This window comes from Stomoxys calcitrans, chromosome 4 (genome assembly GCF_963082655.1).
Source record: "Stomoxys calcitrans chromosome 4, idStoCalc2.1, whole genome shotgun sequence".
Lineage (NCBI taxonomy): Eukaryota > Metazoa > Arthropoda > Insecta > Diptera > Muscidae > Stomoxys > Stomoxys calcitrans.
Genome location: NC_081555.1, coordinates 118,150,049 through 118,164,983, shown reverse-complemented (window position 1 = coordinate 118,164,983; position 14,935 = coordinate 118,150,049). Strand labels below are relative to the sequence as shown.

The 14,935-nt window shown below is 38.8% G+C and overlaps 2 protein-coding genes across 3 annotated transcripts in view; both read left to right on the top strand.

The window, feature by feature from the left end:
* The window catches only part of LOC106080881 (basic-leucine zipper transcription factor A), a 433,190-nt gene that overhangs the window by 341,698 nt on the left and 76,557 nt on the right, over positions 1 to 14,935 (top strand). The window lies entirely within an intron of this gene.
* On the top strand, positions 7,781 to 8,782 carry LOC131996709 (uncharacterized). The gene is made up of 2 exons (XM_059366480.1): positions 7,781 to 8,090; positions 8,284 to 8,782. The coding sequence occupies exons 1-2, from the start codon at positions 8,020 to 8,022 to the stop codon at positions 8,780 to 8,782; spliced, it is 570 nt and encodes a 189-aa protein (XP_059222463.1). The 5' UTR covers positions 7,781 to 8,019.

The following is a 14,935-nucleotide window of genomic DNA, read 5'->3' as shown; positions in this document are numbered from 1 at the left end:
TTTTTAGACCCTCCACCATAGGATGGGGGTATACTAATTTCGTCATTCTGTTTGTAACTATTCCAAATATGCGTTCGAGACCCCATAAGGTATATATTCATGTCCGTCCGTCTGTCTTTCGAAAGCACGCTAACTTTCGAAGGAGTAAAGCTAGCCGCTTGAAATTTTGCACAAATACTTCTTAGTAATGTAAGTCGGCTAGGATTGTGAAGTGGCCATATCGGTCCATGTTTTGATATAGCTGCCGATCTTGGGTCTTGACTTTTTTAAAATTCGAAACCGATTTTGGGTCTTGATTTCTTGAGCCTCTAGAGGAAGCAATTCTTATCCGATTACAATGAAATTTTGCATGACTTGTTTTGCTTTGATATTCATCAACTGTATGGTTCAAATCGCTCCATGTATTTATATAGATGCCATATAAACCGATCTTGGGTCTTGACTTCTTGAGCCTCTAGAGGGCGCAATTCTTATCCGATTTGAATGAGTTTTTGCACGACGTGTTTCGCTACGACTTACAATAACTGTGCTAAGTTAGGTTCAAACTTTCGGGTACTTACCGTACCCGAAATGACACTGACAAGTGATATTTCATTCCGTTTAGGGTTTACCTCATTTCTCTATGTTGTGGGATCTTCTCTGCTGCTGAATTCTATTCATGGTCCTCTCGGCAAGAGAATCGAATTCAGCAGCAGAGAAGATCCCACAACATAGAGAAATGAGGTAAACCCTAAACGGAATGAAATATCACTTGTCAGTGTCATTTCGGGTACGGTAAGCTAAACAGCTTTGTTAAGAAGCCGGTGTGCAGTTATTGATACGGTGTGCCAAATTTAATAGGGAAGCAATTAGAAGAAGTGGTTTAGAATAATTTAATAAAAGTTTGCAGTCCGTCCGTGTATTAAGAGTGCATCTGTGAACATTTGCAGGGATTATGTTTAAAGAGTTAAAAAATGAACTAAGCAGCGAAAGACAGAAAGAAAAAGAAAACCTGTTCAGAAAATCATAGATCGAAAAATTCCTACCCGATCCGTTAAATTAGAGTATTTTGTCAGTCTAAAAAATTTAGTGAAGTGAGTTTCTTTAGAACTCACCAAAATTCGGCAAAGATATTATACATGTGGGAAAAGATGTGATACATGTGCGTGGAAAATTACAACGAGCGCAAATTCAGTGTATGAAATTCTGTAATTAAAAATTGCGATAATTATGTATATATATATATGCATATGGTTTATGGAAAAATTGAATAAAACACGTGCCTTGTGTTAAAAAAAAAATCTCCAGTTACATAATCTGCAAAAGTAACATTATTAAGAAGTGCAAGTGTAAGAAACCGTTATTGCAAATCGAACAGAAGAAATCTAAAAATTCGCAAACATAGCGGCTCGTATACCACAAGACATAACCTGCAAATTTATTTTCCTCATATCTACCATTTCGCAAACGTCATTATGATGTTAACATCATTCCCATTCGTTCCCATTGCAAATTTTGGCTCTTGTCTATCATTTCCCAAAAGTCATCATATTTTTAATTTCATTTCCATTCGTTCTTTCGCCAGTCTCTTTGGTCAGTTCTTTGGTTTTCGTTTCTAATTTCTTCTGTATTAATTCCTCTTTTTGCTAAGATTATGACAAATTTTATCGTTGTGATACCATTTACATTTAAACATTTAAACTTAAGAAAAGGAAGGAAATAATGAATTGCAGGAATGTTTTCTGTCCAATAACTAGTGATGCGGTTTGACTATAAAGGTCCAGAAAGAATTGAAAAAAAAAAAAAAAAAAAAAACCAAACGAAAAAAAAAAAAAAAAAGAAAAAACGCGCATATTTCGTTCGTATTAACCAACAATGCGAAAATTAAAATTCCACAATTCATCACATTAAAGGTAATCTTGTTTCGTTAATCTTCTCATTTGTAAACAAAGATCAATTTGAAGGAAATATCTTTGACCAAACACTTTTTCAAGAAGAAGTAATCCATTTTGTAAGACATTGATACATACATATTCATGGCAACAACTATTTACGTTTGTCTTGTTTTCATTACACTTACTTTCATCGCCTTTCTTCTTCTTTCTTGACAAATCATCGCACGAACATATCACGGTATAAGATAATGAGATTCCGATTCCACATCTAATCGAAACATAATTTTTTCTAAGCAACAGTACAAAAGAAACTGTTACCCCTATTATTGCATATCGGGATAGATCTAGGATAACATGCCAATTTCATTTAAATTGGGAAAAAATAATGTGGTTTACAATCAAATGAATTTAAATTAGTTGCTGTCACTAGAAGTAAATTCAAATTCATCGCTACGCAAAGGTTCATAGTCACCCGAAACTAGTTCATCAAAATTGTCCTTCCAACTTTTAATTTTGGATTTTGTCATATGGTTTACAATTACTCACTATTTTGTTCCCCCGCTTGTAACATTTTGTTTATTATATATAGCGGTTCATAGCCACCTAAAGACTATTGGGCTCAAACAATTTTTTTTTTATTTAGCAAGACCCTTTGTTTGTATGCAGACAGAGTTTTCCGGTAAGCTTTGATTGAGAGGCTATTTTCTTTTTTTGAGACAATTTATTAAATCGGATTCTTTGGGAAATGTGCATAGATTTCGTCGATCACACCGGAATTATTGTTGTCTGTCTGGCTTGGGTCACACTGAACGGAATTGGTAAGGGCTTACTGCTCATCAGTGAATTTTAGTTGGAATCGTGTAGGTCCTAGGGCAGTGTGCTGTCCATTATCATTATTTCGCGTTTAATTACCGACTCGATATAGAGATATTATTTTTCTCCTCAAAGGATCTGTGCTGACCATAATTGGGTCAACATACGAATATGTCTAACGATTCTTTGGACGATAGTACCACGGGTGGCGAGAATAGAAAGATGTGCGTGGTAGAGAGTAAATTTTATTTTTATTACGACCATTTGTTGATGCTTTGCAGTTATATAGAGAAGATAGATTTGATCCAGCAGACCGAGTCATTGGTACAGGCAAAAATGGAGGATCTTGAAGATAGATGGAAGAAGTTGAATTCTTCCTATGAGTCCATAATGCTGTCATCTGATCCGTCTGTTACCAAGGAAGTGAGAGATAAAGCTAAGATCAATTTTAATGTATGCTCTGAAGCATACTATGGGTCTAGATCTCGGCTTTTCGATATTTCGAAGATAACATCTTCTTCCGATCCTCGAGTAGAGGCTTTCAGAATAGGCATAACTCCGAATGATTTCCCGATCCCTCGCGGTGGTTTAGAGCCACACTCGAATGATTCACCCAATGTTTACATAAAGGTTCCTCCGTGCGATACGGAGGTTTTCAAAGGGGGATACGAGGAATGGCCATCTTTCCGTGATATGTTCACGGCGGTCTATGTGAACCACCCAAAACTTACTCCGGCACAGAAGTTGTATCACCTGAGGAATAAGACTCAGGGCTCTGCTGGTGCCATAGTCAAACGATACACTTTGTGTGATGAGAATTTTGAATTGGCATGGAGGGCTCTTAAAGCTCGCTTTGAGAATAAGCGAGTGTTGGTTGACAACCAACTTAAGATTTTGTTCAATATCCCAGTGGCAGCGGTAGAGACTAGTGATTCGGTCCAGAAAATACAGTCGACGGTGAATGACTGTCTTGCCACTCTTAGGACACTCGATGTTAAAGTAGAGTATTGGGATCCTATTTTGATTTATTTGATTTCGACGAAACTTCCGGATAAGACATTATCCTTATGGGAACAGTCCCTAAGCTCTCACAGTGAATTGCCGATGTGGTCCCAATTGGACGAATTCCTCATCGATAGGTATGAAATTGTTGAACGTTTATCCAGTATCCGTTCAACAAAAGATGGCTATAATCAGCCTTCTCCTCCGGTTAATCGTACTCAGGCTTACCATTCTCAGGAAAAACTGGATCTTTCGTGTCCTTTATGTGAGGAGAATCACTCTTTACGCATTTGCTCGAAATTCCGAGGTTTTACAGAACAAGAAAGGATAGACTTCGTGTTTAGAAACAAATTCTGCAATAACTGTCTGTCTACCTTTCATAGGAAACAGAAATGTAAGAGCAAGAACAAATGCTCGGTGTGTCAGAAATCACATCATACCTTGCTCCATTTGAAGCAGAGGTCACAAGTCGAGTCTGAGAGTAATAGGGTTAAAGATGGTCCTGTGACGACGGAACCTCGTCGTTATCCGAATAGTATGGCGGAGGACACATCCAATCCATCATCATCAGGTCTTTTACGCAGTGCTCAGGTACAGGCAAATTTTGCTTCAAGCAATGGAACTATTTTGCTTCGCACCGCTATGGTGCAAGTTGATCATGGAGGACAGCTTTTCACTCTTCGAGCATTGATAGACCCTGGTTCCCAACGCACATTTTTGTCAGAAAAGGCCAGAAATCTGCTTCAAATCCCTTATCGTAGAGCCCTATTTGATATCTTCGGTATAGGGGAACAGAAACTTTCTTCTAATAAGGAATGTGAACTGGTACTTTATTCCTCAAGATACAATCTTCGAATAGCCATTAATGCCATCGTGCTCCCTAAGGTAACCCAGAAATTGCCTTCCGTCTCATTTTCGATCACAAATCCGGAGGAATTAAGTGAACTTGATTTAGCAGATCCTTTTTTCAACAAGTCGTCACAGATAGATCTGATTTTGGGCAATGACTCTGAGAAATATCTCAACATCGATGGAATTAAGAAGAATATATGTGGGGACGCATCTGCCTATAATACTATTTTTGGTTGGGTCCTCAGCGGCCCCATGAGGACGGAACAAATTCAGGCGTTCACGACCAATGTTTTACCCTCTGAGAACACCGCTCTCAATGAAACTCTGCAGAAATTTTGGGAATTGGAAGATATTCCCGCTTCACCCCCAATTTCAGAGGAAGATCAATTCTGCGAGGAATTTTACGTTAAAACCACAGTACGTGGACCCGACGGTCGGTACATTGTACGACTGCCATTTAAAAAAGAGTTTTCAAATTCCATTCATCTCGGATCATCGCGATTCCTCGCCCTCGGGCAGTTAACAAGAATGGAGAATACTCTGTCGAAAAATCCGGAACTACAGTTTCAATACAATTCGGTTTTGGAGGAATATTTATCAATGGGTCATATGGAAGAAACATCTTCCGAAGAGGTTTTCTCTGACGGAAAGTTTTATTCTTTCTACCTCCCCCATCACGCTGTGGTGCGACCTGAACATAAAAGTACGAAAGTAAGAATTGTGTTTAATGCGTCCCGAAAATCCAAATCTGGATTCTCTCTTAATGACGTCTTATTGACTGGGACCACACTTCAAACACATTTGATAACCACTGTGTTAAATTGGAGGAAATACAAATATGTCTTCAGCGGTGACATACAGAAAATGTACCGGCAAATTTTAGTACACCCAATTGATCGGCCATACCAGAGAATTCTATATCAGAAAACATCTGATAGCGCAGTCAAAGATTACCAACTACGTACTGTAACTTTTGGTATAAACTGCGCCCCATTTTTGGCGATCCGTACTTTGCTTCAATTAGCATCCGACTGTGAGACACAGTTCCCGAAAGTATCTTACACATTAAGGAAAGAAACTTATGTGGACGATATACTTTCTGGCGGTTTTTCTTTACAGGAGACAATCGATCTCCAAACCCAGTTGATAACTACTCTCAAATCTGCGGGTTTCCCGTTAAAGAAGGTGACCGCCAATAATTCTCGACTTTTGAATCATTTGCCTCCCGAAGACATGTATGACCTGAATTTTTTGAGACTGGATGAGACAAGCTCCACAAAGACTCTTGGAGTAATGTGGAACGCTTTGACCGACAGTTTTTCTTACGCGCTGAATCCTATAAACACAACTACAACCCTGACTAAACGAAAGGTGCTGTCGGCCGTCAGTCAGTTATTTGATCCAGCAGGCTGGATAACTCCAGTCATCATACGAGCCAAGATACTAATGCAGCAGTTATGGCTTGAAGGGTTGGATTGGGATTCACCCATAAGCGAGGAGTCACACTTAACCTGGGAGGGTCTCATGAAAGATTTCTCCCATATTATTGACCTAAGAATACCGCGCTGGATTCGATATATGCCATCTGATCGCGTTCAGATCCATGGCTTTGCTGATGCTTCTAAAGCAGCATATTGCGCTTGCGTGTACATAGTGGTTGATTCGGGATTTGAGTCTTGCTCCAACCTACTGATTGCAAAAAGTAGGGTAGCTCCATTGAAGACGGTATGTTTACCACGTTTGGAGCTTATTGGAGCCGAGCTACTAGCCAAGCTGGTGAATTATATTCTATCTGTTTTTGATTTTGAAATCGCTCACACCTTCTTGTGGACGGATTCGTCGATCGTACTTGGGTGGTTATCAAAACCTCCATGGTCTTGGGAGACATTTGTCGCGAATCGGACTTCAAGGATTCATTCCCTTGTTCCCAATGCCCAATGGCGTCATGTTCCTACTGCCGACAATCCAGCGGATCTTGGTACCCGTGGGTGTAGTCCTCGAGATCTTACGAACTCCAAGCTATGGTGGAACGGACCATCGTGGATGACTGCCACTTCGTCCTCTTGGCCAGAAATGGTTCCCATAACACCCCCGGGACCACCGGAGGGACTTGCACAAACCTTTCACATTGTATCAGAAGATTCTGAAATTTTGAAAAGATTTTCTTCATACGATAGAGCCTTAAGAGTTATTTCATATATTTATCGATTTTATCACCGGACACATCCGACAACTAGATCGACTGCGAATTTCTCCAGTGTGAGTCTTTGCTACGAGGAGATTTTGTTTGTGAAGCGAAGGTTAATACTCACGGCTCAGCAATACGGGTTCAAGGACGAATACAATGCTCTTTCTCAAGGTCTCCAAATCTCCCCAAAAAGCTCTTTGAGCACAATTAACCCATTTCTTGATGATGCCAGGATTATTAGAATTAATGGGCGTTTGTCGCAATCAACACTTCCATATAGCGAACGCCACCCAATGGTACTTCCAGGCAATTCATGGTTTTGCCATCTTTACCTGTCTCATCTTCACAAGTTTTTGGCTCACGCAGACTGCACGCTAATGTGCAGAATGGTACAGACAGAATTTTACATTTCAAGACTGAAACCCCGGGTTAAGTCTATTATACGCAAATGTAAGACGTGTGTTGTGTTCAAACACAAATCCTGTACCCAAATGATGGCACCATTACCACTTGATCGGTGTACGATCTCGCCACCATTCCATGTGACCGGCATAGACTTTGCAGGTCCATTCGACCTGAAAAGCTCATATTTACGCAAAGCTCCTTCGACCAAGGCATACGTATCAGTGTTCGTGTGCTTCTCAACGAAGGCCATACACTTAGAGCCGTGCTCAGATTTGTCGTCTGTGGCATTCGAGGCCGCCTTTGCTCGATTTGTTGGGAGGCGAGGACTACCCCGAAGGGTAGTATCGGATAATGGTCGGAATTTTGTAGGCGCTAGTAGAGTGCTTCTCAGGGAATTTTCACAGTTTATAAAAAATGCATCTGCAGATTTGTCGAATAGATATTCCACGCATGGTTTCGAATGGAGCTTCATACCACCTCACGCCCCACACATGGGAGGATTGTGGGAGGCTGCTGTTAGGAGCTTCAAACTCCATTTTAAAAGGGTAGCAGGTGCCCACAGGTTTACATTTGAACAATTTGCCACTATTTTAGCACGCATAGAAGGTGTTCTAAATTCTCGCCCAATATCAGCTTTGTCAGAAGACCCTACAGATTTGAGTGCACTCACACCGGGCCACTTTCTAAAAGGGTCCCCGATGTTAGCATTTCCCGAACCGATATCTCCAAATATTTCTATGATAAATCGATGGACGAAACTGAAAGCCATCCACCATCAGTTCGCGGTACGCTGGAGAGAAGATTACTTGAAATCACTTCAGAAACGATACAAGTGGAAAAACCCGCAATCTGACGTGAAAAAGGGAGATCTAGTCGTCGTTATTGATGATTTGCTTCCACCCAGTGAGTGGAAGCTCGGAAGAATCGAGGATTCCCAGGCCGGATCAGATGGTAAAGTAAGAGTCGTCAACGTGCGTACTGCTGCTGGGTGGATAAAGCGCCCAATAGTAAAACTATGTCTATTGCCCTATATGAATACAACCGAATCCGACTGTTAAAATCTCTTTATCGCACTACATACCTATAAAATTTTCCACTGTTTTGAGGATTTTTTTCAGCTTAACCGTATGCCACATTTTACCATTACAGATCATCTAGTAAAAATCAATCCCCAAACTCCGAGATATATCGTTGTATGTTGTGTAAGAGATTCCACAGCATAAGTGTATGTCCAAAATTTTTTAAGATGCAACCTGTTGAGAGATGCCGGACAGTGCGTCAATTCAAATACTGTGTGAACTGTCTAGCGAAAAGCCACACAGCCGCCCAATGTAAATCAAAAAATAAATGTCGCAAATGTCGTAATTGCCATCACACCATGTTGCACCCAAACAAACCGATGATTTACACTGGAACCTCAGTTACGAACACCAAAAGACAACAAAAGAACCATCCAAAGCAAAGAAAAAGTCAGCATACTCAACAACAGCAACCAAGGCATCATAAGCAACAGAAGAGCAAGCGAATTGGTCAAAAGGCTAAAAGGAACACATCCATTCAACCATTTATAAACCAAACCATAATTTCAGACGCCATTCGATCATTAGCAACTGTACTTTGTGCCACCCACCAGAACGATCATTTCTAAGCCCGGCGCCTATTCTATTCATGGTCCTCTCGGCAAGAGAATCGAATTCAGCAGCAGAGAAGATCCCACAACATAGAGAAATGAGGTAAACCCTAAACGGAATGAAATATCACTTGTCAGTGTCATTTCGGGTACGGTAAGCTAAACAGCTTTGTTAAGAAGCCGGTGTGCAGTTATTGATACGGTGTGCCAAATTTAATAGGGAAGCAATTAGAAGAAGTGGTTTAGAATAATTTAATAAAAGTTTGCAGTCCGTCCGTGTATTAAGAGTGCATCTGTGAACATTTGCAGGGATTATGTTTAAAGAGTTAAAAAATGAACTAAGCAGCGAAAGACAGAAAGAAAAAGAAAACCTGTTCAGAAAATCATAGATCGAAAAATTCCTACCCGATCCGTTAAATTAGAGTATTTTGTCAGTCTAAAAAATTTAGTGAAGTGAGTTTCTTTAGAACTCACCAAAATTCGGCAAAGATATTATACATGTGGGAAAAGATGTGATACATGTGCGTGGAAAATTACAACGAGCGCAAATTCAGTGTATGAAATTCTGTAATTAAAAATTGCGATAATTATGTATATATATATATGCATATGGTTTATGGAAAAATTGAATAAAACACGTGCCTTGTGTTAAAAAAAAAATCTCCAGTTACATAATCTGCAAAAGTAACATTATTAAGAAGTGCAAGTGTAAGAAACCGTTATTGCAAATCGAACAGAAGAAATCTAAAAATTCGCAAACATAGCGGCTCGTATACCACAAGACATAACCTGCAAATTTATTTTCCTCATATCTACCATTTCGCAAACGTCATTATGATGTTAACATCATTCCCATTCGTTCCCATTGCAAATTTTGGCTCTTGTCTATCATTTCCCAAAAGTCATCATATTTTTAATTTCATTTCCATTCGTTCTTTCGCCAGTCTCTTTGGTCAGTTCTTTGGTTTTCGTTTCTAATTTCTTCTGTATTAATTCCTCTTGTCTAAACATGTTGTTTAGCCTTAATGTATTATATGAATTTAATTTGAATTTAACCGAAACATAGTTTGAAAGTCATATGAATTAAAAATTGAACTATTAGGAAAATGTACAAATTGCACTAAAATTAGTATCGACAAGAATGTCAAAGTTTGTTTAAACTTCAACTAGTTCTAAAATGAAATAAAATAAAGTCGATAGGTTTCCTAGTTGAAAGAAAATTGTCAATCTGCCACTTGCTTGGCAGCCGCAAACCAAACTACTTGGTGAGAACTTATCATCTTTAAATAAAACCAACTTGGATTCTAACCTGCTCGTGCTACTCTTTTTTTCTCTATACCATTTGGTGAGTTGGATGGTGATTTTCATTGCTCGAGAAATCAACTTCACCCAACCTGACATAAAGCCGTGTCGTTAAGCCATTGAATCCATCAGCTGGTTCTGCTAACGTTACCGTGTGGAAGATAATCTCCTCTGTGACATCCATATACAGTCCACAATTGGAACAACAACCTCTGGAGTCGTGTGTCCAACTTTCCATCGTAGCGACAGTTGGCGCTGATCCACACTCTCCTTGTCCCAATTCTATTCTGATACAATGTGAAGTGTGGATCAGCGCCAACTGTCGCTACGATGGAAAGCTGGACACACGACTCCAGAGGATGTTGTTCCAATTGTGGACTGTATATGGATGTCACAGAGGAGATTATCTTCCACACGGTAACGTTAGCAGAACCAGCTGATGGATTCAATGGCTTAACGACACGGCTTTATGTCAGGTTGGGTGAAGTTGATTTCTCGAGCAATGAAAATCACCATCCAACTCACCAAATGGTATAGAGAAAAAAAGAGTAGCACGAGCAGGTTAGAATCCAAGTTGGTTTTATTTAAAGATGATAAGTTCTCACCAAGTAGTTTGGTTTGCGGCTGCCAAGCAAGTGGCAGATTGACAATTTTCTTTCAACTAGGAAACCTATCGACTTTATTTTATTTCATTTTAGAACTAGTTGAAGTTTAAACAAACTTTGACATTCTTGTCGATACTAATTTTAGTGCAATTTGTACATTTTCCTAATAGTTCAATTTTTAATTCATATGACTTTCAAACTATGTTTCGGTTAAATTCAAATTAAATTCATATAATACATTAAGGCTAAACAACATGTTTAGACATCGGTCAAAAACCTGATATAACTGCCATATAAACCGATCTTGAATTTTAACTTCTTGAGCCACTAGAGGGCGCAATTCCCATCCGATTTAGCTGAAATTTTGGATGAAGAATTTTGTTATGATATCAAACAACTGTTTCAAGTATGGTTCAAATCGGCACATAACCTGATTTGGCTGTCACATAAACCGATCTGGGGACTTGACTTCTTGAGCTTCTAGAGGGCGCAATGGCGAATAAGGTTCAAATCGGTTCATAACCGGATACAGCTGCCATATAAACCGATCTGGGATCTTGACTTCTTGAGCTCCTAGATTTCGCAATTATAATCCGATTTTCCTGAAATTTTGTACGACGGATCCTCTCATAACCATCAACATACGTGTTAATTATGATCTGAATCGGTCTATAGCCTGATACAGCTCCCATATAAATCGATCACTCTATTACTTCTTGAGCCGCCAAAGGGCTCAATTCTTATTCGAGTTGGCTGACATTTTACACAGGTCTTCACCATATAATTTAATTGTGGTCCGAACCGTACCAAGTCTTGTATCACTCTAATAGCAGAGCAAATCTTTTCTTTTATCCTATTTTTGCCTAAGAAGAGATGCCGGGAAAAGAGTTCGACAAATGCGATCCATGGTGGAGGGTATATAAGATTCGGCACGGCCGAACTTAGCACGCTTTTACTAAAAAAAACTCATAACAAAACACCAAGAGAAAAATTTCAGCCAAATCAGGTAAAAAATGGGCTCAAGAAGTCAAACAGGGGGATCAGGTTATACGGGACCTATATCAGGCTATGGTCCGATTTGAGTCATACTTAGCACATGGTTGTTGGAAGTAAAATAACAAAACATCAGATACAAAATTTCGGCCAAATCGGATTGTAAATGTGTCCTATAGAGGATTATGAAGTCAAACCTGGAGATTGGTTTATATGGAAGCTACACACATTTAAACATAAACCGATGTGGCCCAATTACAATCTGAACCGACCTGCATCAACAGGAAGTGATTGTGCAAAAATTTCAACCGGCCTGCTTTAGTTGTTCGAAAACTGGCGTGCATTTGACAGACGAACTGAAGGATAGTCACACAGAAGGACAAAGGGTAAAGGTACGGACAGTCGAATAGATGGACTTTTGGACAGACCCATGGACGAGCATGGCTATATCTTAAAATTTCATAACGAACTTGGGGGTCTAAATCCAATATTAAGGGGTGTTACGAGTAAGTATATGCTCATCATATGGTAGAGGGTATAGAAATGATGCATAAATTTTGATTCTTGTTGTCGATTTTTCCTACACTCAGAATATTTTACCAAACTGATGTATTTAATGTTGATTAAATATTAACTTAAATTTTTCTTTAAATTCCCTGCCCTGACTTTACCACTAACTGCTAAACACTTAGATATGTAGCCAACATAACGAGATGTATGGCTTAGAATATTCCATCAACATCATCATTATATCCATCATGCTCATCTTGATCAACGAAGTGTGCAACAAGACCTTGTGTTGGTGCACTCACACTGCAGTGCCGCAATAACTCAAGGATTATGCAAATGCAACAATGTGTGTGTGAGTATGAGTGTCTGTGTAGCAATTGAAGTGCTCAAAATGAACGACTTAATGTCTGAATAAGAACTCAAGTGAAATTGGATGTGGTAATGAAAGATAATTTCAACGCTTACGTTAAGGTTACATTTACAAAAAAAGGGGTGGAAATACACAAATCTAAAAATAAGAAAGTAAGAGAGTACAGAAAAACGTTGCAATACCTTAACCCGAATCATACTGGAACTTTTGGGAAATTTTTATTTCTCAAGACTTTTTTTGGGACTTATATTAAGTCAAAAATGACAAACCACCACTTGTATGCACTTCTCATATGTCATAAATATCCAAATTTATTTCATAATGCCAAATGATTGCAATTTTGAAGCTAAAATATTGTAAAAACTTCTCATAATTTTTACGTTGGCATATGGTACCTGGTGGTGACCAGGGCGCTCCGGGTTAATATAGCTTTTTTCTGAACACAAAGCATGTCTTTATGGTTTATATTTGGTATTTTATTTCCATTCTACTTTGCCTCGTTTTCCATGAGATTCACTGCAAATGTAAAATGAGAAAAAATTTCTAAACTCGGAAATAACTTTAACTGAACTCAAGCACTTTTAAGTGCAAATGCATTGAAGCACTTCGAAAATATGAAACATTTTTTTTTCTCAAGTAAAACTTTTAACCCCAATTAGAGGCAGTAAAACTAATTTTTTGCAGCTGCATAGCCAAGTGTAACAACACTTAGACCAATTACAAATGAATAGTAGAAAAGAGGAAGAAGAAAACCCAGAGTGGAATATATGTCAGCTATTGACACAAGTCTTTCAAATGTCAGTGGCTTTTGAAGTGTTTAATTGGCAAAGTGCCATCATGCGACAATACAGCACTGACCTAATTGAGATAAACAAAATCTAATTCGCTTTGTCTCTGTTCGGTCTGTTCGTTTGTGTTCTTTTTTTCGCGTCAACTCATGTTGCAAATGAGGTAGACAATTGTAGTATGTGAGACTGCAAATTGACATGATAATGTAGTTGAAAAGGAAACGGATACGTTGTTTGTTTCCTTTGTGTGCCAAAAATAATATGAAGCATTCTAGCAAAATGCTTTTTCTTTATTGAAGGATTTTTTTGTTGTTGGCAACTAATGTTTATTTTTATACCCACTAGCGAAGGATACAGGTGTACTCATTGTGTCATACCGTTTATAACACATCTCTTTCTAAACGTTAAAAAGAGTATATATATGGCTAGGTCCACGCTAAAGGGGAGAAACATTTGTTTGATCCTGATTCACAGCGTTTATACTTGTGACCAAAAAATGATATGTGAACAATTTGTTGATTGGAATACAAATGCTAACGACACCTTCCTTACCTTCCATACATCGCCCATCTGCATCAGGAAATTTGTCTGAGTCAACCCGTACACTCCACAACTGCTTCAGTAGTAGGGGAAAAAACTAGCCCTCCCCCAAAAATTCCCAAAAAGAAAAGAAGTACGATCGGCATAATATGGGAATCAGTTGAACGTTATTCGGTAGTAGAATAAAAAATTCGGCATCGTTATTTGGGACCAAAGGGGTTGCGGCCACCCCACCCCCAAAAAGTTCCATAAATTTTAAGGCCAAGGTTGTTGGTATTAAAGTATGAATCTGATATTAGTATATGGCACCAAGTGTCGGTAGAGCCATCGGAAAAAAATCATCAAACCGGTTAACCAGAACATTTCGTTTTCAATCATAGGTCTTTGGAAGAAGAGTTAAAACCTCATACCAATATTTTGGACCAAGTGTCTACACTTAATCAAATCTGTTATTCAAAACATCAAAAAATTGTTTGCTAAAACAGCAGTTTTTGTCTGCTGAAAATGGTAAAGCAGACAACATTGGTGTTTCAGCAAACATGGGGCTGCTGTATTAGCAAAACATTTCTTGCTGCAATTTCAACTAACCAAATCTGCTCTATTGAAAAAAATTTGAATGCTCCCTTTTATGGTTGCCTGTTACTTGTTATCATTATTTTAGGCATTTTTTAGATTTTTTTGAAATTTTGTTGAAGGAGATGGAATATTACTGTAAGTAAGCAACCTGATCCATCTATTGATATACATTTCGAAATGTGTCGAACTAGCTCGCATTTTTTGTTATAGCTCTACTAATGTGCATATGACTGGCATGGCCTGGCATTAAAAGAAAAACGATTATGGAAAGTATACATTCAGTGGTGATTTTAAATATCCACTGAGACACCACTGAAACCACCGCTTCGAACCCAAGCGTTCAGCGTCATAGGCGTACATGCTAACCTCTGCGCTACGATGGCTCCGATTTAAGTCCATCTAGCCTTGTCCGTCCGTCTGTCTGTCGAAAGCACGCTAACTTTCGAAGGAGTAAAGCTAGTCGCTGGAAAATTTGCACGAATACTTC